This window comes from Lepisma saccharinum, chromosome 27 (assembly GCF_977018435.1).
Source record: "Lepisma saccharinum chromosome 27, izLepSacc3.1, whole genome shotgun sequence".
NCBI lineage: Eukaryota > Metazoa > Arthropoda > Insecta > Zygentoma > Lepismatidae > Lepisma > Lepisma saccharinum.
The window spans coordinates 54,795,645-54,817,667 of record NC_139255.1 but is presented as its reverse complement, the minus strand read 5'-3'; the positions used below and the strand labels follow the sequence as shown (position 1 = coordinate 54,817,667).

General features: G+C 37.7%; 1 protein-coding gene across 5 annotated transcripts in view; it reads left to right on the top strand.

Moving 5' to 3' along the window:
- The window catches only part of Rhp (GTP-Rho-binding protein rhophilin), a 352,979-nt gene that overhangs the window by 231,042 nt on the left and 99,914 nt on the right, over positions 1–22,023 (top strand). Inside the window, exon 1 of one of the 5 annotated variants that reach the window (XM_083112921.1) lies at positions 15,279–15,530. The exons of the other annotated variants lie outside the window; for them this stretch is intronic. Coding sequence (XP_082969047.1) covers positions 15,483–15,530 — 48 coding nt within the window. The 5' untranslated portion in view covers positions 15,279–15,482. Of the gene's footprint in view, positions 1–15,278; positions 15,531–22,023 lie in introns of those variants that run through there. 5 annotated transcript variants of the gene reach the window in all.

The following is a 22,023-nucleotide window of genomic DNA, read 5'->3' as shown; positions in this document are numbered from 1 at the left end:
GTGTAAGACTGACGCTGAATCAGTGGCTATCACTACCCTCTTGAGGTTTTTCTCCTGTATATACAACAATGCTTGACGAATAGCAAACGCTTCCGCCGTGAATATTGAAAATTCTGCTGATAATGGGTAGATTTTGTATTCCATTAGATTATTGCATGTCTTCCGTTTAAAGTGTATACTTTAAATACTGCATCAGTAGTACCGAGTGAGAACAGAATATACAACATGTCCTACGCATCAACATGCAAGGAAAGAACACAGACCCAATATAATATTAATGCAAATACTTATAAACAAGAAAACCAATACCAAACGCTTCCCAAATGCCCAATTTAGATTATTGTTAACCAAGAAAGAGCCATATTCTAATCTTGAGTTTAGCATTTGCTTGTGAACAATGTGGAGTAGTCTAGGATCTGCTCCCCACTTTTTCTTGACTGTGAGACATTTTATAATGTTAAACGCCTTAAGCGCCTTTTCTTCCATGTATTCTACTTGGGCTTTCCATTTTAATTTATCATCCAACATAATGCCAAGAAATTTGTGTGTCCTAGTTTGTTTTATGTGTGATCCATTAATGTCTAACACAACTGGAGTTTGTAATCTTCTTCTATGGAACACAATTACAGATGATTTTTCTACGTTAATGTTTATGCCATTGTTACCACACCATGTGCATAATTCGTTTAAAGCCAGTTGTGTTTTCTCTATACCATCAGATAGATTCTTACTGCTTTTGTATATAACAATATCATCTGCATATTGCAATAATCTAGCATACTTCAATACTTTTTTACCAAGATCATAAGTATACAAATTAAATAATGTTGGACTTAACACCGCACATTGCGGAAGTCCTGACAAGTTAAGTCCCGATATGCGCAGATCGCTGCGGAGCACTTCCTATTACGTCATCCTCCCCACCACTCTTCTACTCACTGGTCTGGCGTTGAGAGTACCAGTGGTGCCAACTCAGAAAAATTAAGCTAAAACAAATATGACAAACAATTTTCACTGTTTAGCGTGACTGTGCATGCAGGCTCCTATTATATCAGTGGTTCATTTTATTTAATCTGGCCTTTGAAAATGCGTGCGGTGCGCCGATCGTAAACTGTAGTATTACGCACGTGCGTTAAGGTTTACAACGAAGAGAAACTACAGGGCGAATGACTTCATTTTCTGAATGCGACATTTTTTTTTTTTTTTTTTTAACGAGTGGGGTGCTGGTGGTTTGTTTGTTTATCGTACAACAATCACTACGAGAAGGCAATCTGATAACACGCTTTGCCTGTGTTCTTTTCTAAAGCATTGAAATGTTCATGATCTTTACTCTTGGCTGCAAGATTCTTACTTTGAAAGAGATGGACTTATGGACGAGCGTGTAGATGAACTGATAATTAGACTTGGTGAAGCCGATTCAGAAACGGACACAGATTCATCGGTAGACACAGACTCGAATGAGTGGGAGAGTGAAACTGAGGAAGGAGAACTGGAAAACATTTAGAAGGTGAGCTCAGTTCTATCGTTTATATATTTTTCATTTTTCTATCGTTTTATTTCATACATTTCTTATGCTGGTAAGAAATATCCCTAATATAACTTAATTCATTTAAGGTTTAAAGGGAAAATATCAAAATGTATTTAGAATTTAGCGTAATCAATACGTAGCGTAGGTGACGGGATACTATTTCATGCCTTTCACATTCAAATTTCGTTGAAAATTCTCAGAGGATTCAGCTCCCTCCAGGTTGCAACACTGCGAACGAACGTCGCCGCAGACAATGGAGTGGGGAAGTGTGATGTGAGGTGCGCAAACAATGGATTGCAGCGTCTTGTTTTTAAACTTGTCAAGTTATAGTTGTGAGAGTATTCGAAAGTTGATGACCGTAACGAACATAAATTTTTCTCTGTAGTAATAATCCAACTATACTTTTAATAAATTGCTTAGGAAGATTGAGATTTTTTAGTTTTTTAACAAGCAAATCTATAAGGTAAGGACTGCATCATATGCACTAGAAAGATCCAGAAAAACAACTATACAAAATTCGCGACGAACAATTGACAACCATAAGTCTAAAATAAATTTAGTCAAAACATCTATTGTCCCCATTCCTCTTCTGAATCCCATTTGATATTTTGGTAATATATTGTTATATTCAATCCACCAAGTAATTCGATTAAGTATAAGATGTTCATAAATTTTTGATAAGCATGATGCTAGTGCTATTGGCCGATAATTTTTAGAACATCCTGGTGTTTTTCCTGGTTTAAGGATTGGAATTATAATAATTTCCTTCCATTGAAGGGGAACTTGTCCACTATTCCATATCACGTTATAAAGTTCTAATAATTTATCTATCCCCAGTTGCGGTAAGTTTTGTATACATTCATATGATATGCCATCCATTCCTGGTGACGACGAAGGTTTCCTTTCACTTATAACTTTTCTTAATTCTGCACTGGTATATGGACATTCCAATGTTGATGGTGTGGATTCATTCATTGAATTTAATATGGCATTAAAATCACAGTCGCTGGAGTCTGGTGTTAGGGTTTGATGAAATTCTGTTATCCATTGACTGATTATGTCGCCTCCATGATATCTACTAATATTATTGGCATTAGACATTCTGTTAATAACTTTCCACGTTGTGGTTAAGGATGATTCATTTGTTAATGAGGAACAAAACTTTTTCCAAAACTCTGCCTTAATTTGCCTTAAGTACCTTTGAGTTTTGGCTGCTGTTTCATTGTACTTCAAGAAATGGTTCATTGTTGGGTTTTCTTTATATTTGATGAAATCACTTTGTCTAGCGTTTATCAATTTCTGGCAGTTTGTCGTCCACCACGGAGCAATCTTTCTTTTCGAGTCACGTTGACGGGGAATTGTAGATCTGTTCAAATTCTCTTTAATTAGTGATGTATAGTTTTCGTAATCTTTCCCTAAAGTTTGTTGTTGTTAATTTTCAGTAGAGAGATTGATTTGTCTTGAAAATTCGTTCCAGTTAATATTTTTAGAATAGTATGGACGTGTTGGTCTTTCCGGAAGATTACTAGATATAAGTGTTGTATCTATATTTGAATCAAATGATATCAAAATTGGAAGATGATTACTATTATATGGATTTTGCAAAACTCTCCAGTTAAATATCTGCAACTATATTCTCTGTGACGAGTGTTATGTCAGGGGCACTAGGATTTTCATTTGGTCTCGAGATATATGTGGGAGTGCCATCGTTTAGTATTGTTACATTTGACTCTTGAATATATCTGCACAGAGATTTCCCTGACATATCTGAACCATAACAACCCCACAATGGATTATGTACGTTAATATCCCCTCCGATTATAATAGAAGTATTTGCCGGAAGTTGTTGGAAGAGATTACACCAGAACGAATACAGTAATTTAGACGAAGGTGGATTATATAGTGTAACAAATGTAGTACTATCTATTGTTACTCCAACTATTTGAATATTATCAGGCATATTCCTTAAATGTATTACTTCATACCTATAATTATTTTTAATCCTTATGGCCACTCCACCATATCCGTCATCTCTGTCGTGTCTTATCCAGTGGTATCCATAGGCTTTAATTTTTGATTCGGGTTTCAACCACGTTTCTTGAATTAATATAATGTCTGCTGGGTAAAAGTGAATAATGTTTTCTAGACTGTGTATATTTGGAATTATGCTTCTAATATTCCATTGTATAATTCTCTTTATCCTGCCTGGCATTCTGAGTGATGAATTAGATAATTTATTATACTTGATGCTACAACAGACCAATCCTGTTTCATGTTATGTGATGACGAGGTATTGGCGAAGTTGCATATTCCTGCTAGATACTTAGAAAAATTTGTTAAAAAAGGGTCATTTATTGATGATCCACAATCTGAACTCGCTTGCATTTTCTGCGAAAGTGGAAGTAATTTGTCTTTTTGATCTAAAGTCGAGTTCATTGAACCACTCTGCTGCTTTTCTTTCCAATGTGGTTTTGTTTTGTCAATTGTCGCTGGTTTCTGTCTTTCTTTTTGTTCTCGACTTTGAGATGTTTCTGATGATTTTGGACGTTTTCCCTGAGATAACTTTGCTGTTTCCTGGTTACGATCCACTTGTTGAGCGTAATTAAAAGCTCTTTTGTTAGGCAGTTGGTGATGAAGCGTTTGGTATTGGATTTCTTGTTTATAAGTATTTGCATTAATATTATATTGGGTCTGTGTTGTTTCCTTGCATGTTGATGCGTAGGAATGGTTGTATGTATTGTTCTCACTCGGTACTACTGATGCAGTATTTAAAGTAGCTTTTGGGTATTTTTTCACAGCTTCATGATAAGATAGGCCCTCAAGCGCCATAGTCTTGACTATATCCTTTTGTCGCTGTTTTTCTGGACAGTCCTCGTCTGTTGCCCAATGTTTTTGTGAACAGTGAATGCATATGACATTATTATTACAACTTCAGAATTCATGATTTTGCCCACAACGTTTACACTTCAATTTACTCTTACAGTTAGATTTGAAATGTCCATAATAGTAGCAGTTTGTGCATTGCTTTACCATGGGAATGTAATGCTCTACATCAATCTTTGAGTAATATAAAGTTACATATGCTGGTAAGGTTTGGGCATCAAATGTCAATATTATTGATCTCGTTGGCTCAACAATTCGACTTCCATTTTCGTCAATTTTGTATTCGTCTCACTTTGAGTACGTTGAAAACATTAGGTTTTATGTTTTCTAATAACTCATCATCTGTAAATGAGGTGTCTATTCCCTTAATTACACCCATTCTCCTCACTTTATGTGCTGGCACATAAGCAAACCAGTTATTGTTCCTTAGAACGGGATGAGAGAGAAAGTTGTTAGCATTTTTCGCAGATCTGAATTCCAATTTCGCCAGATTTTTCCCCATGGTCTCAATTGTCTTTAGACCTTCGGTTTTGGTTTCATGAAGTTTTTTCCCTAATTTTAGTATATGTAGCTGACCAATATTTCTTCTATTTGTTCCATTAATTTCATTTGCACTTCTTACAAATACATCATAAGGCCCCAATTGGGTATTTTTGTATGTAATTGTTTCATGATCTTTAGATATTTTAACTTGATGCGTATTTACTGTATCCTGTGACAGGTTTTCCTGAGAGACATCACCTTTGTCTTGACTAGCTACGCTAGCAGGAACCCAAACTTCCATACATTCCGAAGTGTCTGTGTCACTTACTTGGGTATTCATTTTGTTTAATGGCGTCCAGCCATATTAAACACTTATATCATATTAATCACTTTATCTTCACTTAATCTATCAATTCACACAATTATTACATTATATATTACTCTCAGTTTATACGAATATAATCCTTATACGAATATAATCCTAACTTAAATCACAAAGCACAAGAAACACTAGTAGATTCTCTATCCACTGAAGAACGACCTTTGCCCACAGTTTTAATTTGTAGACATGGTAACTTCTAGTTTGGACACAAGGTGTCTCATTTATCGTGATACGATTGAAAGTGGCTAAAAAGTCGCATATTGAAAGTACGTTATACTGTAATACACACGTTTATTGTTAAATATTCACCAGATAATTAACTGTCGACACGACACTGAACAAAATTTTCTGACGGCGATGACGTTGACGTGCCTTCAATTTTTTTTAAAGTTAGTTACGAAGTAACTGTCTTGATTTTGGAGTTAGCAACCTACAGAAATTCTCTCTTTAAAGGCTCAAAGGGATGCACGGAATTATCTCGGTAATACAAAGTCACATCTATAGCACAGTTTTCTTTGAGTCTTTCAAATTTGTATTAGGAAGTCGTTCAATTAACCTTTTTTAATTTGAATTTTCAACAGTGAAAACTTGTTTACCTTACTTTTAACTAACATAAGATGCCTTGATGTTTTGTTTCGTCATTGAGATATCAGTTCAATTTGAAAGAAAGTATTATGAGGTACAAAACGGTTGAATAGATCGTTACTGTCATACATATATAATTCACAGTAATTTGTTCAAAAAAGGGAATTTCTTTAACTGCATTGAGTAGAGAAAGGGATTAGATAAAAACCTGTTTTGGATCATTTAATGTTACGGGAAGGTGACTTCCTTTTTCATCCTCTTCAATTTTTTTTCTTTTGGTCCTGTCATTTTTTTTTTATTCCCGATAAGTGAGCAATTACTGAGAAAGTAGTCTCCTGCGTTGAAATTTCACTTTCAAATTTTTGCAAACACTCTCCTGAGAACTTCACCGTTAGGAGCTCTTTCGACAGTCAAAAGACCGGGTGTTTTTTGCTCTCAAACCGGAAGTTTCGACTGGAACGGAAGCATCCAGGAAATAACAGGTTTCTTGAGATCTCGTACCAAATGTCCGTCACGAATTCGAATTTTCAAATATGTCAACAGTTGAGAGCTGTGTTGCCTTCGTTATCCCTTCACTGACAGAACAAGTGAGGATCTACTGTGCGATTTTTTGGGTTTAATGTGTTAGTAATAGAACTTTCACACGGTTACTGTCCAGATATATAAATGTTCCGTTATTGTTGGGTCGATAACACCTGGTCACACCATGGAAAAGAACCTCGATCGTAAACTCTGTACATCTGCCATCTACCGAGATGTTCTAAACCATTCTTTGTTATAAAGATTTGTTCTAGGAACCTGCCAACCAATCATATTTAACCTAATCTTAATAAGTCAGCAATAAAACAGTGTACCTTCTCTCCAATCATGACCTGCCAAAATAACTTATTTGCAATGAAGGAAAAATACAATTTGCCCGCTGAGAATGCGATACGATACAATTTGCAGGTAGTGTAGGTATGTACTACATGAAATTGCAATGTACAGTGGGATCCACTAGTATTGCTAGGCAAATTGTCCATATGTTTTTTAAGCTATGGATTTTTATGTATGCTTGTGCAGAAGTTGTCGACAGCTTGTTTTGAGTTTTCTTTTAATTCTTGAAGCTCTTATTGGGTCAAATAAAGTGCACGAACATGGTGATGGACAATTTGCACGGTAATACTCATGGATCCCACGGTACTACTTATGTTGTGCGGCAGTAACTTCAATGAATTATTGTCTACACAAAACTTTTAAAAATAAGTACCCACGTTTTTGCAATTAGAAATAAGGGGGCAAGAAGCAAGGGGGACGCACCGGTTTCGTGCCCCCCTCCCCTCAAAGGGCGGCGCCCGGGTTGAACCACCCTTAAGCCGCCCCTGAGCGTGAGTATGGTTGTTTTGCGTACATAAAGACATTATTTATTATTATTATTTGATATAATGAATCATGCTCATTGTTCCGATTAGCCTAACGAAGCAGAATAGCGATTTAAAATACAAGTGCAAGAAGGCCTCCCCGATGGCGCAGTGGTAGCGTCGTCGCCTTATAATCAAGGAGTCCTGGGTTCGATTCCTGGTGGAGGTACATAGTGGTTCGGATCCCACTTTAAACTGTAGGTCCAGTTCCGATTAGCCTTACTGTGCATAAAGTGGACTTAAAACAACAAATCAATCACAAGTGCAAGAATAATCTTCCTTGTTTAACTTCACAAGTTTAGTGTATTTGAAATCAGTAATATTTAACGTCCATTAACTGAACTTATTCGGCCAACGTCACGTCATTTGAATTTATTAGCACCACCTGGTGTGTACTTTTGGAACGAGGAACAACGTGGTCTGACTCGCACGTTTTGCCTTTATACAGAGAACATGCACGAAAAATTGAAACTTCTATGGACGTGATCGCTCGTGGCAATGTTCAAGGTGAGAATTTGAAAGTTGTGAAACCGGAGGAATTCGAGGCCAGGGGTAGCGTGTTAAAAGACGATGGAATGAACCGTTATTGATTGTTATCGAGGGAAGAAAAAACATTCTTTAGTGTAACGATACGATCTTAAAGTGATTTAACATAGGTCACATGCTTAGTTGACGGAAAGCTTTGAACAACAAATGGAAGAAGCTTGTTTGATCTGCGTTCTTATTAGTGGAGAGAGTTTAAGATTTTATTAACATTGAAGGAACTTCCGAACCTCAAAAAGTACATCGGAAGCAGTTATTCTTGCAATATTAGTTCAGGTAAAATAATGTTTTTGAACAACAGAAGAAATGACATGCGATGTCTTCCTTGGCGGAGTGGTTAACACAGCACGCTACGACACCAGGGGTCCCGGATTCGAATCCCGGTTTGGGCATGGGTGTTATTTGTGAGCATGCCTTCATCAAACTCATCCTCATCGCGATTAGCCAAATGTGGCAGAAAAGCGACGTGAAATAATTAATCTAACCAATAAGCCACGCTACTGCCATAATATTGGAAAATGACTGTTTTTAAAAAATTCTGCCCATATTTCTTTAGGTACTGTTGCAGATACCAGAAAATGTCGATATTGTAGTACAAAAATTATTCTAGTAGTGTAACAATGCAATATTTTCAATTTTCACAAATCCCAGCTCTTTATAGAATGCTACAGATCAAAACTTATAATATGTTAACTATAACACATTTTATTGCACTTATAATTGTACATCATATTCATTGGAACTGGGTCTCACAGGCAAGTTGTTTATACTGGTCGTGGTTTCTGGGAAATACCATCTTTTGGAATCCTGACAATATGCTGCTCCTTCGAAGGCATTGTTGCCAGTCTATTGTGTAGCTTCCCTCTCCACTATCTCTTGAAATGATTTCACGCTCTTAATGATTATCACATAATCTAAATCGATGTGTTCGGCTATCTTCGGCCACATCCGAATATATCCGAATAACTAAGAACTGTCTTTTGGCACGCATACTGCGCGTCTTGCCGGTCGTTTCGACAGGACGATCTGTCTGCAACACTTTAGGAACTTGTTTGCTTATGTAGAATTGAATAACAGCTGCTGCCTGCGTAAATTAGGTGAATCGAAGCCACTGATCAAAACCCTGTGGTCTGTGGACATTTACCTTTTGAACTATTTCACCTCAGAGTTGGCAAAAGCATTGAACCCGATGCCTGGTCAGTTACATCAACAGCTTTCTCCCGCGTTCATATTTCGAGGCAGACTCTGTCACCGCAGTGTCAGACGGCTTCACACCCGATCTTGAGTTGGTTGGAGCAAGGTACGCGGTGATCTGCTTCCAATAGGCAATTTCTTCGCCACCTGTCGTCCCAGCGCCATGGGCAGGAAGAGGAAGGAACAGAAGACACGCTTCGATCCTTGGTGATTGTAACCACCGTCTATCACCAGGCCAGGTCTGCCACAGGAATTATCTCTTGGAAGAATGTATAGTACCTACGCAGGCTTGTAAAAATCGAGACGAGATCGAGTTTCGAGAATTATATTTGAATTTATCTTACCTATTTCTGCTTTCAATTGCTGACATGTTGGTACTTTTGCTAATAAAAGCATCTAACTAATATCTTGATGAAAAACTACGTTGCTACGCTTCTGCTTACTTTTTAAAAATCCATTAAATCATGACAACAAATACCCTCATCGACCAACTTCCATTGCAACTTCTTTGATCATATATAAGCGTATATCTGGCAACATGGCACAACGATGCTGCCATCTGTTATCGAAAAGTTACACTAGGATTGCCCTCAGGACAGTCTTAAGAAGTTTATTTCGCAATATTTTACGGAAATTCAACTGTTTTTACGGGACACTGTATGGAAATGTTTGAAATAATTTTGTGTCCAAAGATGTGGAGAGGGGACTGAGGGATTTCTGGAAGCGACCCCTCCCTCCTAGCGTCGCCACTGCCTCTCGAGACCTTAAAGCTAATTTATCCCAGTATATAATAAGTGTGGTATTCTGTTTTATTGTTGATATGTGGTTGCAAAAAAGAAAATAAAGGCATGAATATTTGGGTCAAAAACACTGACATCTAGTATCAGCCTGGAAATAACAGGTCACAGCTATGCTTAGGCGAGCAATTGCAAAGAAGTCAAGAGTGATATCAAAATGTACACAAGGGAGTTAATGATTTTCACACTTGTATCCAAGTTCTTGGCCGCCAGAGGACATGACATTCGGCGGAAAAGTCGAGAAACATATAACAGTCCATCGTACAGACAAGGGAAGTTCGAGCGCTGACAAAGTTACGCGCAACATTGTTCCTTCGGTGGCCGAAGGTGTGTGTCTGCCCTCAATTCTTGAACATCCGTTGTTTCCGCAGCGCCAGAACGAGGCTCCGTGCGTCCTGATTTTCTCGTCACGTACAGTGACACAAACGCAAGGCCTCAAGCGATTCTAACACAACACATGGGGATTCGTTCTTCGACGCTTGGGTTTTTGGCATTCAGCAGCGAAATAAATTGATTTTATTCGACACCAATGCAAGTATTGCACGTTTCTAGATTTTGCGAAAAGATTTGAACACTTGCGAACGAAAACAACATTGTAACCACTGACGTACGCAGCGGGGGAACTGATATGGCTGGCTACAACCCCCCCAGAAATTTTAAGGAAATCAAAATTTTCAAATGTAGTAAAGAACTGGAGAAAACACCAAGTGATAATGGAGCCCCGATCACCATTAAAACGAAAGTTGAAAATGGTAATTGCAAAATACGTTATAATGATGAGTTTTTTTGGACTTTAAAGTCTTCAGGGTAACATAGTAGGTGAAGTAGAGTTGCGAAGAATTTGAAATTATTCAGAATTTCAGGTTCTACAAAAGTAGTTAAATGCGGAAGTTTATTTTTCACATAATTGTGCATACTCTTTTCAAAACTGTTAAATTAACATTTGTATTGAAAAAAGCATGGAAAAAAGTATTTTCCTTCATGTTGCAAGTCTAAATTGAACTTCAAGTTTGTTATTAAGCTGGAAACTTGAATTCAACGTGATAATAAATATTTCAAGAATGAAGTGCACATATTTGTTTTCGAATTTATGTTTTGGCCAATAAAACTAGAGCTTTGGCAATCTTTGAACAGTCAGAAATTATTAATTCTGTTCGCGTGCCTTGACCAATCACCAGCCACAGAAATCACGGTTCTTTTTCCATCACCGTCGCTATACTTTCTTCGGATCTCTTCTCATCTCCAGACCCAGTGACGTCACAGTCATCAAATTGCATGGACGTGGAAATCCGAGCAGAGAAATCGGCGACTCTTGAAGCTTTTTTTTTTTGGCCCAAAGGGGAAAGAGTGTTACGCGATCTCACTTCCTAGAGGAGAAATCTCAGAATACCGGAAGATATTGAAATGGACGCCGTCGGTCAGTGGCAGAAACTGTTGCTGGTTGGCCAACAATCGCCGCATCCGCTTTTGGCACAAGAACGCAACTTTCTAGTTTTCGTGAATGATTATTCAATCGTTCCGCCGCGTTTCAGGTATCAAATTACTTAACAAAGTAAGACAGTAAGTCTCCCCGTCCCCTTCCTGGAATGAGGGGGGAAAATTGCTTGTTTTTTTCATACCCGATCCAGGTTCTTCCCTTCTTCGTAAACTTTTTAATTATTATTATTATTGCTGTTTATTAGTTACTACTACTACTACTACTACTTTGCAAATCAAAAAATTCAAATTGAATTGAAAATACTTTGGCGTTGTATACAAGTTCAGACTCGAGCTTACTATTTAGATAGAAACAGGATTCGCCTTCCTTCCTTTTCAATAAACATGTAGCCTATCACTTTGTTAATGGACAGTTGTTTGTCTGTTTGTACTTTTTCACAATGCACAGATATCAATCAGAGACCACTTAATCTACTGTCCTTCATGGTACCTATGATCCATGGTTTTGCGTGCCGAAGGGTACTGTAAAATAATAATAATAATAATAATAGTTACTGTAATTTACGGCGTGTAAGTAACAGAAAACAATATTCTGTTTCACCATTCGAATTACATTAACTCATTCCGGAAATCTCAGGGGGGACAAGCGCCCTCACTGCCGCCCCCTTGCGAGCGCCCTTGGTTGTTAACATACTTCTTGCACCTCTTTTCTTCTTGATTATTTTCTTCCCTTTCTCTTATATCTATCTTCTCTCTCGCTTCTCTATTCTCGTTTTTATCGCTGTCTCGCTCCCTTATCAATGTTCCTTTTTCATTGTCTTGCTGAAATTTGTTTCTTCCTCTCTCTGTCCCTGTTCTGCCCTTTATTTTATTTTTCACTGCCTCTCCCTTGTTTTTCCATGTCTTTCCGTATTTTTTTTTCTTATTCTCCTTCTCTCTCCCTCGCTTCTTTCCCATTTTCCCCCTGCTTCTGTCTTCTTTCCTAGCTCTGTTTCTTTATTTCTCTCACATTGTTTTATTCCTCTCTGTCTCTCACTATTTCCCTCATTGTTTATTTTTATCTTCTCTCTCTGTTAAAATATTACGACGACCCGTAATCATTATGTAAGTAAGTTTCTCGTACGGCACGGGTAAGCAAAGGTTAAGTCACGTACGACACTGCTACAACGGCAGGCGGATCGTAGTACAAACAGATTTCAACAATATATCTTCTGGTGGCTCGAAACAGGTTTCCCGATCCTGTGGGCGTCAGTCAAAGGAACCGAAGCCGACTTCACGACGTTCCGAAGCTTCACACGCGTGTTATTTCGCAAGCACGCACAATCACATGGTAGCGTATGGTAATCCTCTTCACTTCCTGGCAAGGAGGAAAGTCCCTCTGTACCCGATGCCGCACCGCTCAGGTGCAGAGATGAGGCGTGCCGGAGGTGGCAGAGTGGGTCAGATGATGACTCGCGACGTCTTCTCGACTCACCTGTTCCCGCGGAGCAAAGTAGTCCAAGTGTCTCCCCGAGGCGATCAAGCGAGCAGAAGCTATTGACCTGGGGAAATTCCCTCCGTTCAAGAAAAATCCCTCGAAAGGGTAAAAAGAGGGATTTTTTCGGAATTAAGTTTCTCTTCGCCATGCTAACTCTCTCGCCTTCTTAATTGTTTGAATTGGTGTTTTAAGTCCACTTTATGCACAGATAGGCTAATCGGGACTGGACCTACAGTTTAAAGTGGAATCCGAACCACTATGTGCCTCCACCGGGTATCGAACTTGGGACCCCTTGATTACAAAGCGACGCCGCTACCACTGCGCCATCGGGGATGCCTTCTTAAGCCCCGAAGGTTTTTATAGCTGCAGCAACACAACCCTTCCATCTGTCCCTATCCTGGGCAAGATCAATCCAATCTTTTCCATCCTTACCGATTTCCTTTAGGTCCATTTCGACGTTATCCCTCCATCTTGGCCTTCTTACAGGTCTTTTACCATCAGGTTTCCCAACAAGAATCCTGAAAACTCTTCTTTCCTCTCCCTTTCGTACACATGACCTGCCCATCTAAGTCTTCTTGATTTAATTATTCTAATAATATCTGGACATGAATACAAATTATGCACTTCTAAATGATGAAACCTTCTCCACTCACCTGTCTCCTCATCCGTTTTAGGTCCAAGTATTAATTCTAGAAATACTCTATTCGCTGTAAGAATCAGGTAAACAAATTAACGTTGCTTGTGAGAAATCCTATTGGTTATCCCGATAGGAGCTGTGCATGAATTTTTGCTTGAGAAAATAGAGCATGTCATGCCACTCAACATATCTGCTGTATTGAAGTTGTGAGACCTTTTACGATGAGCTGTACAACTACGATCAATATATTCATGCGCAAAATAACACCATAATTAAGACATAGGCAAGGAACTATTTGTCAGAAGTCACGTGGTCTTGTTTTCATTAACTTTGTTCTTAGAGTGGCTGAAGTTTAGTTATTTTACGTCGCTTTTCTGTGTCTTGGGCAAATCTCAACGATGAGGATGATTGTTGAACTAGTGATAGAACAAAGCCATGCCTCACCAGGGTTCGTAGACATCACGCTAAGTCTATGACTTTGTTCTTTTTCTTATTGCACGTCGTTTTTCTGCCTCTTTAGGCTAATCGCGATGAATATGAATGATGATTAGAGTAGAAATTTACATTACATATTTCTCAAGCTATTTTCTAGCTATTTTATTATTATTATTATTATTTTTAAGCTTATTGTTGCAAAATGCATTACATTTTTTTTGCAAGATACATTTCATTGTATATTTATGTTTGTATAGTATGTTTTTTTGTTTTCAATACTCTCCCTTTTATATAATGGTTTAAATGTTGTTTTTCTAAGTTCGATATACTAAAATTTCGATGTAAACATGGTTAAGTTGAAGAAAAGGCTACATTCGTCATTATAAACAAGACGTAATAAATAAATAAATCTAGTTTTGTACTCCCAAGAAAGTTTTCGTTTCTATTTTTTTAAGTCAGTTTTTAAAGACACTATTACTACTACGGATGCAAATATAGTTTTCATTTTCTATCACTTATAAACATCCACACTTTATTCTTAACTCTTTAATAAGCAGGCCAAGGCCAGCATACTGCATTCTTCAATGTAAGCCTTGTTATGTAACAGAATACTGCAAGGCTGACGATGACTAATATATGCCAAAGCATTCAAGAACCCGGTAACATTAATGTAGGTATGTTATGATTAATATAGCAGAGTTGTATCTGCATGTAGGAAATGAAAATAGCGGAATGATTTGTAGTTACAATTCTGCTAAGAATGTCTAGTACATTCGGGCTCGTGATATTTGATTTGTGTCCTTTAATCGAAGGCTGTCGGTTGAGGCACATTGCACACACATTCTAAACTTCAGGTCCGGAATGAAACGAACTCGTTTCTGAGACTGTTTTGATGATCAGAGTTCAGAGAGATATGTAAAACATGTTTTAAACGCTTATAACAGATGTTTGTTTGCCATGCAATATTAATTGTACATTAGCCATTGTTTAGTGCTTTAAACTATACTTATTCTAACACTATGTTAGACTAAAATAGTGTTAGAATAAGTCTAGTGTAAAGCACTAACCAATGGATAATGCCCAATCAACATTGCATGCTAATGTAGAACCATTGCCGCTAACATCCAGAGAATTATTAGATATTTCTTTCCTTTTTGTGAATCTATGAAATTTATGATATTATCAGTACAAATAATGTCTCGGAAAATACGTGTTTCTATTCATTATGTAATAAAGTTGTTAATCTATAATTATAATTTGTTTCGTGATGTGACACTTTTTCATAGATTCGTGATTCTATTTAAAACCAATAGCATACCTTTAAAAGTTTTAAGAAGAACCTTTATATATATATCTTGGGAAAAGAAAGAAACCGTTCGAGTAAATTGTGCTTGAAGAGGGAAAATCGTGCATGTTAGAGGGAATTTTACAGACACCAGCCTGCCGTTGCTGGAAGCCTCTTTTGACTGGAACTGGATCGCGCGTCAGTCTGTGGAGGAACGTCATCCGAGACGCTTGTTCTGGTGTAGTGCTTGAGAGTTCTGTCGTTACGTGGTGGCTTGTGAGCGCGGAAGTTTGTAGCCGAACAAACATGTTGCCGCCGAGAGTGGTTTGGTTGTGGTAGTGCTGTGGCTGATAGTGTTTTGTTTTCCTTTCTGGTGCAGTCCGTGGGTTCGACCCTCGGCGAGAGTATCAGTGCCGATGGCCCAAGCAGCTGTGTTGAGAGCCCAGCACAGGGCCAGTCAAAAGGTAGGGTTGTCAATTAAAAAAAACAACAACATGTTCTAGTGTTTACATTTCAGTTGCTTCTTTTTGAAAGTGTTCATGTTTCCCCGGGAAGTACATTAGATTAATGGATTCCCACCATCTCTTAAGTGTTGCCCATTTTTATTTTAAGAAATGGCTGTTTAGCTATAAATACTCAGACGTAGGGGGGAGTTTGCCACTAGGCTATCCTAGGCTACAGTCTAGGGACCGCAAGTTCAGGGGGCGCACAGAAATGAGACGCTGAAAGTGCAGAAATGACAAAAACCTTCGACTATTCAAATTCCTTAATATTATGATAATAGCAAAATAAAACAATTAGTGGAAGTAAAGTACCACGAGGCAAGACTGTTTATAATATTAATAATAATAATGTCGGAAGGGTTCGAATTTTATAAACCCCCTTCCCCCGGTATCTAATAATATTGCATTGAAATTTCTTCTCGCACGGACAGATATCGAAATAAAGTCTCTTCTACTTAAAAAGAAAACGCCCTTACGTTTTTGAAAATGGGCAAATTATATTGATTTCTTATAGCTATCTCGTCACAGAATATCACAGATTCACTTGGCGTAGGCATTTGTTTAAGTTCCCCTTCAATTTCATGTAATCATCCTTAACGTCGCCATTGGTTAAAGGTGGCAGAAAGACTGCGATAAATAAGATACAAGATATATTGTGCTTCGTACAGTCTCGAATTTGGCGCCTCCCATCATTTGCCTCCCAAATTTGCGTCCGAAAACTTGGCCCTCGTGCAAAAATATAGTTGAATTTTGAAACAACTTTATGTTGACTTCAAACTCACGATGCACAATTTCGATCCCTCCAGTACATCCAGAATCCTATGCTTAGGAGTCCAGAAGCATTCCTTTTCCCTCCCACTGGTTTGAATACTATTATCAAAAAGGTCAGATAACAAAACTGGTGCATAAGAGAAACCTACATTTCTGCGCTCTTTTGGGACTTTAGTTACCGTATTCCACGATTTTGGCATTGAAACACTTTTCTTGTAAGGTGAAAACCTATTCATCAACAAAATGCTTCGAAAACCTGCCACCATGTCGCACTTCAATGTTTGTCAGTGTGAGGAACCCGAATTGAGTGGCGCTGCGAATCTATATAGAAGTCTTGGACACGAATCCAGGCTAACATAAAGCATTCTGAATTGTTCTCGATTGAAGTGTTCATTTGCACTGTCACGTTGAAGCTAGTATAAGTATAAAATGGGTTTGCCAATGGAAAGGAACTTCCAATTAACGGAAAACATAAAATATTCCTTGTACCTGTTAAAAGATTCGACATAGCATGCAAAATTTCCCCATGTGTTTGAGTATCAGAATTGTATTGTGCACAGAACTCAGAACTCTGTTTTCCCATATCGTGTTTTGAGATAGTCATCTGTTTGTAGTCTAATTGCCACTGTGGAGAATAACATGTACAAGAAAACAAGAGAATAACTGTAACGACTACTTTTCTTTTGTTTTTTTAACTACGAAGAACATTATGCCACATATAATTAGTGCAATTTGAAGAAAGTCCACATTATTATAGTTTTTAAAAAGAAGCCTGCTATAATTGAGTTAGAACTTGGACAACATTCATGTCAAACTGAGTTCTTTGCTAGGGATGTGTAATGTTAGAATCAAAATTGAGGACAAAACTTCCTTGAAGTAAAAATATATAGAACCAGTATCTTTAGTTTGGTGCATTTAGACACATTTTGAACCAATCGTGGAAAAAATTAATGACAAAACGAAATCTTGTAGGAGTGTTCATCTAGTGTCCGCGAACATAAATTCCCAAGAATTCCCGCTCCGAAAAATGCGCCACCTTTTAAAAATGGCATCCATTGGTGGACTGTGTGCAATTTATCGACCATAACTCTGGTACGTACTACTGGAAGTCTGGAGACTTCGTTGTGTTAAGTATTTTTAACCAGCAACTCAGTATAGTTCTTACTGTTTTTTAAAATATGTGTAAAGAACTTGATATAAACACATATCATTCCAATCAATGATGATCATTTATTCAACTATAAAAGAAAATAAGTATAAATTAACTAACGCTATAATTTGGACATTATTAATTTTGGACAGTTACCAATGTAAATATTCGACGCTGAGGTGCATTTTGTTGTCAATATTCATGAACTTTTATAACTCTGGTAATTTTCACTGATTAAGATATTACATCAGTGAGTACGTGACGCTGCAGCAAGGGGTCCGGAAGTTGGTCTGGTGGCTTCAACGGTCTGGTTGCGAGATTATGATGCAGGAAGTACAGACGATGCGTGACCAAAAAAATCTTCGCGGCCAAAAACCGAAGCTTAAAAAAAGTCACGAGACGGAAAATTGGTTGTACACTGTGTTACATTATGCCAGTGCCTGGTTGATTCAATCTACATTTGAAATGCCGTACGTACAGTGCGATACATAAGGATTACCGAGCAAATTGTCCATCAAGAGTTGATGAAAAGACTCCAAACAAAATAGTCATGGACAATTTGGCGAGTACATCCCACTGTACAAGGTTACATTGACTGCGATCAGCATAAACTTCTGGATTTATGTACGAAATACAAACGTTTGTGTCAGGTACGTATTTAGAAATATGTTTCGGGGGGGAGGGGGTCCGTACCAAGTGTCTCAATAATAATAATAATAATAATAAGTATTATTATTATAATGTTTTAATTGAAATAATTGCATTAAATCAAAATAATACTAATTACAACATATAAATTAATATTGTATTATAATTACATAAATAGGTAAATAGACGGTATAAGAATAAAGATATAACAGCACATATTCATTATGTAGTTTCCCTGTAGTGAAGATCGGAATAATTTACGTAAATACAAGTGGTCTGGGAATGAAATTAATGTCAAATACATGAAGAATTGAATATTTATTGAATAACAAAAAAAAATGTTAGGTGCAGTTGGAGAAAAGTAAAGTTTCTGATTAATATTTTATGCACATTATTATGAGTACTAGTGTGTGTAAATCTTTGTAATGTCATTCAAAGCTGTATGATCCCAATATAATCCTTGACTTTCAATACGTTCAGAGGAAATTAATAACCATCGATTATACAACAAATGCTAAACGGTACCTCCCCCTAAATACGTTGTTGGTTTGTGTGTGCTGGGTATGGACAATAGATTTTCTATTCTTACAAGGAACGTGAATTCATATCTTTTGTAACTTGTGGAACATTTCTTTTTGACTTTGTGTATAGTTTTTCTTCAAACATTTATTGCAAGCTTGTAGATGTCAGAAAGGCCAGGAATTTAACGGTAAAAACGTTATCTAACACCGTGTTTACTAATTAAGAAACATTCGAGCGGGTCAAATTCATTGCACAGACAAATGATAAAGTTCATTGATTGATACATTTTTATAGTATGGTCACATCAGCACATAGGCTATTTTTCCCCGTCACGTGATACGGGGATCTCTAAGATCTAAAATATCTCTTTAAAACTTCTTTACTCAATTTTCAAAACTAATTCATTCATTACTTAACAAGAACTGAAACTAATATTTCCTTACCTAGGTTAAAAGCTGAGGCACACAGGACAACACAACCCCGCAAGGATTATCCTGGTCGTGGGTCCAAGCGCCAGATCCTCGTTGGCCTGCAAGAAGCAGTTGCCTGGGGTGTACGGGGAAGTAAGGTTGCCTTTCTAGAAGGTCATCCCTTTCACCCCTTTTGTTCATTGCCTCGTACAATTTTATGTTACATTAAATCCTTTAACTCCAAATGTAACCTCGGGAAGTTGTTATCACAGCGCGCTTCGTAGCTAGAGGTCTCTGGTTCGAATCCCAGCCTGGACATGGATGTTCTTTGTAAGTGACCGTTCACAATTTCATCATATTCATCGTCATCTTTGCAATTGGGCAGAAAAACGAACTAGAATACACCAAATCTCAGTCCACTTTCCAAAACAGCTGAAAGCTTCAAGTCCTGTGAAAATATTCAGGTATAAAATCTCTTGCCCATTTTACAGAGCTATGAAAGTTAACCTCAAGTTGCATTAGACTTACGAATAAAAACAAACTCATCCTAGATGCCCTTCAGCACACCAAGCAAGCACTTAAGCTTTCACTAGTAGAAATGTGAGAGCATTCTCTCTACACACACACACATGCATTTCTTGCTTTAGTGCGTCAATATTATATGTTGTTGCATGAGTCGATGACTAAATTGTTCCTTCAAGGCTGACGGAACATCTTTCTTTTAATTGAGAGAAAACTAGTGTGAAAGCCTTTGCATTTATTTTCTGTTGCATTGCAAATGACGTACAGGTGACAATTATAAACTGTACGCCAAATGCCCAAGGTATGCGATCGCCTGCTTTGCTTCAGCCGGCAGCGAAACATTTCGAAGTTTCTTCACTGGTGTACGCAAGGACAAGTATAGTATAGGAGATATCATATTCAGGATAAAATTTGCTTTGGTGAGCTCGTAGCGTCGAAATGAGGCATCAGACAGAATGACGTTATTAAGAAAAAGCTTTGTTCCTTAATGACCTATAGGTCGCCTTCTAATCAAGGTGTCCCGGGTTCGATATACGGTGGAGGAACATTGCATGGTGGTTCGGATCCCACTTTAAACTGTACGTCATGTCCCGATTAGCATTTCTGTGCATAAAGTGGACTTAAGAACAAACTAAAACTTACAAAACCTCTGTACACTGAAAAAATGTGTTATGTACTTTTTCTAGACTAGAACGAGGTCAATGTTATAAACCGAGCCGAGACCACGACAAGAATTTACAACTTGACACGAGACCGAACGAGTGTGAAGTTTCGTCTTGTCTCTGTACCATCCTTAATTAGGACGATTACAATTATAAGGTGGCTATTCCTTGAATTTCGGGAATCTAGCGTGAATTATTGGCTCCGGGTATTATGCCTGAATTCTGCTTGAATTTTTCTCCGTAAGCTTGAAAAATTGCAACTTTTATTAATCCAAATCTCATTGAAAATATACAAATTTATAAATACCTCAGACACGTTTTTTACAGTTTAGCTTTCATTTTTATTTTTTATCGAGGAAGGATAATAAAGCTACGTGGAAAATGAAACGTAATTATATTAATCCGTTTGCTTTGTTAAGTGTCCTTTACAAAACAATCTATCTGACACACGGAAGATTATTACAAGATATCTTGAAGTTGATTAGGTAAATTTGAAATACTTATACAATTAACAATTTTTCGTATATTATTATTATGTATATGCCGTAACGTCTGTGACTTGTGTTTGTAAATGCATTTCGAGTTTGAGTATGCGAAATGGCAAATGTAATCTCCGCACCTTCAATTAAATACCATTCAATTGAATTGAATTAGAATTTTTGGACACATTGGAATCGCACAGACTCTTTATATTGTTACAGTGGAACCTTGATATAACTAACTTGAGAGGGGGGAAAATTCGAGGTATTAAGGATTTCGACTTACCAAGGTTCGAGATATTGAGGGACAAAATCGCCGACTTCGAGTTATAGAGGTGATTAGAATTTAACTTCGAGTCATAGAGGTTTTCCATAGTCTACCTTCGAGTTATTGAGCTCGAACGGCATCCCATAAACTGTACAAAAATTCGTCTTATCAAGGTTTTATTCATGTTGTTGAGGTTCGAGGCATCAATGTTCCACTGTAATATGTTTGTATGTGGTGAGAGGCGCTAATACATAAGGTTGAAATAGGGAAAACATCTGCTTGTACCCTTGGATTTTAGGAAAGTTCGCCGTGAGAACCGGGAATTACTTGAATTTTATCATGGTCCTAGACTGGCCTCCTTGAATACAAGCAGCAGTTGAAGATATCGGAAAGCTTACATGTAAGCTGCCTCCTCTTGCATGGATGATTCATCCTCCACGTCGAGCGTCATGTCTTCTCACTGCGGATCCAATTCGTGAGGAAACAGAACAATAGCATTGTCATTCGCACACGTCAGCACAGATTGAGAAAAGTACAGAAGTTCATTTGGATGTGAAGTCTCTGAGGTAATGTGTGGAACAAGGTAAATCGGCCATGACTGCGTTCCATCTGCCCAACACTTCCCATACGCTGGTTCTCATTTAATGGTAGCTTGTAAAAATTTCGCAGGTCTTCTTGTGTGTAGTTTCTCGTTGTGAGCACTGATATCCATTACAAGACAATTGACACTGAAATACAATGATCACAGGTCGTGTTGTTATTATAACTTTAGTCCTACAAGAATATCGTTGTTGGCTGATTACGAATGGACAGAATTTTTATGTTCAAATACATTGATTTTATTTGACGTTGCCGTTCTATAACTTTTGGCTAATCGCGACGATGAGGATGAATGGTGATTATAAGAAACGGATTATACCCTGGGCGGGATTTGATCCCAGGTACTTTGGTGGCGAGATCAAAAGTTGACCACTTAACACGCTCGGTCACCTAGCCGTCATGTTTTTATTGAAGAGGCACGA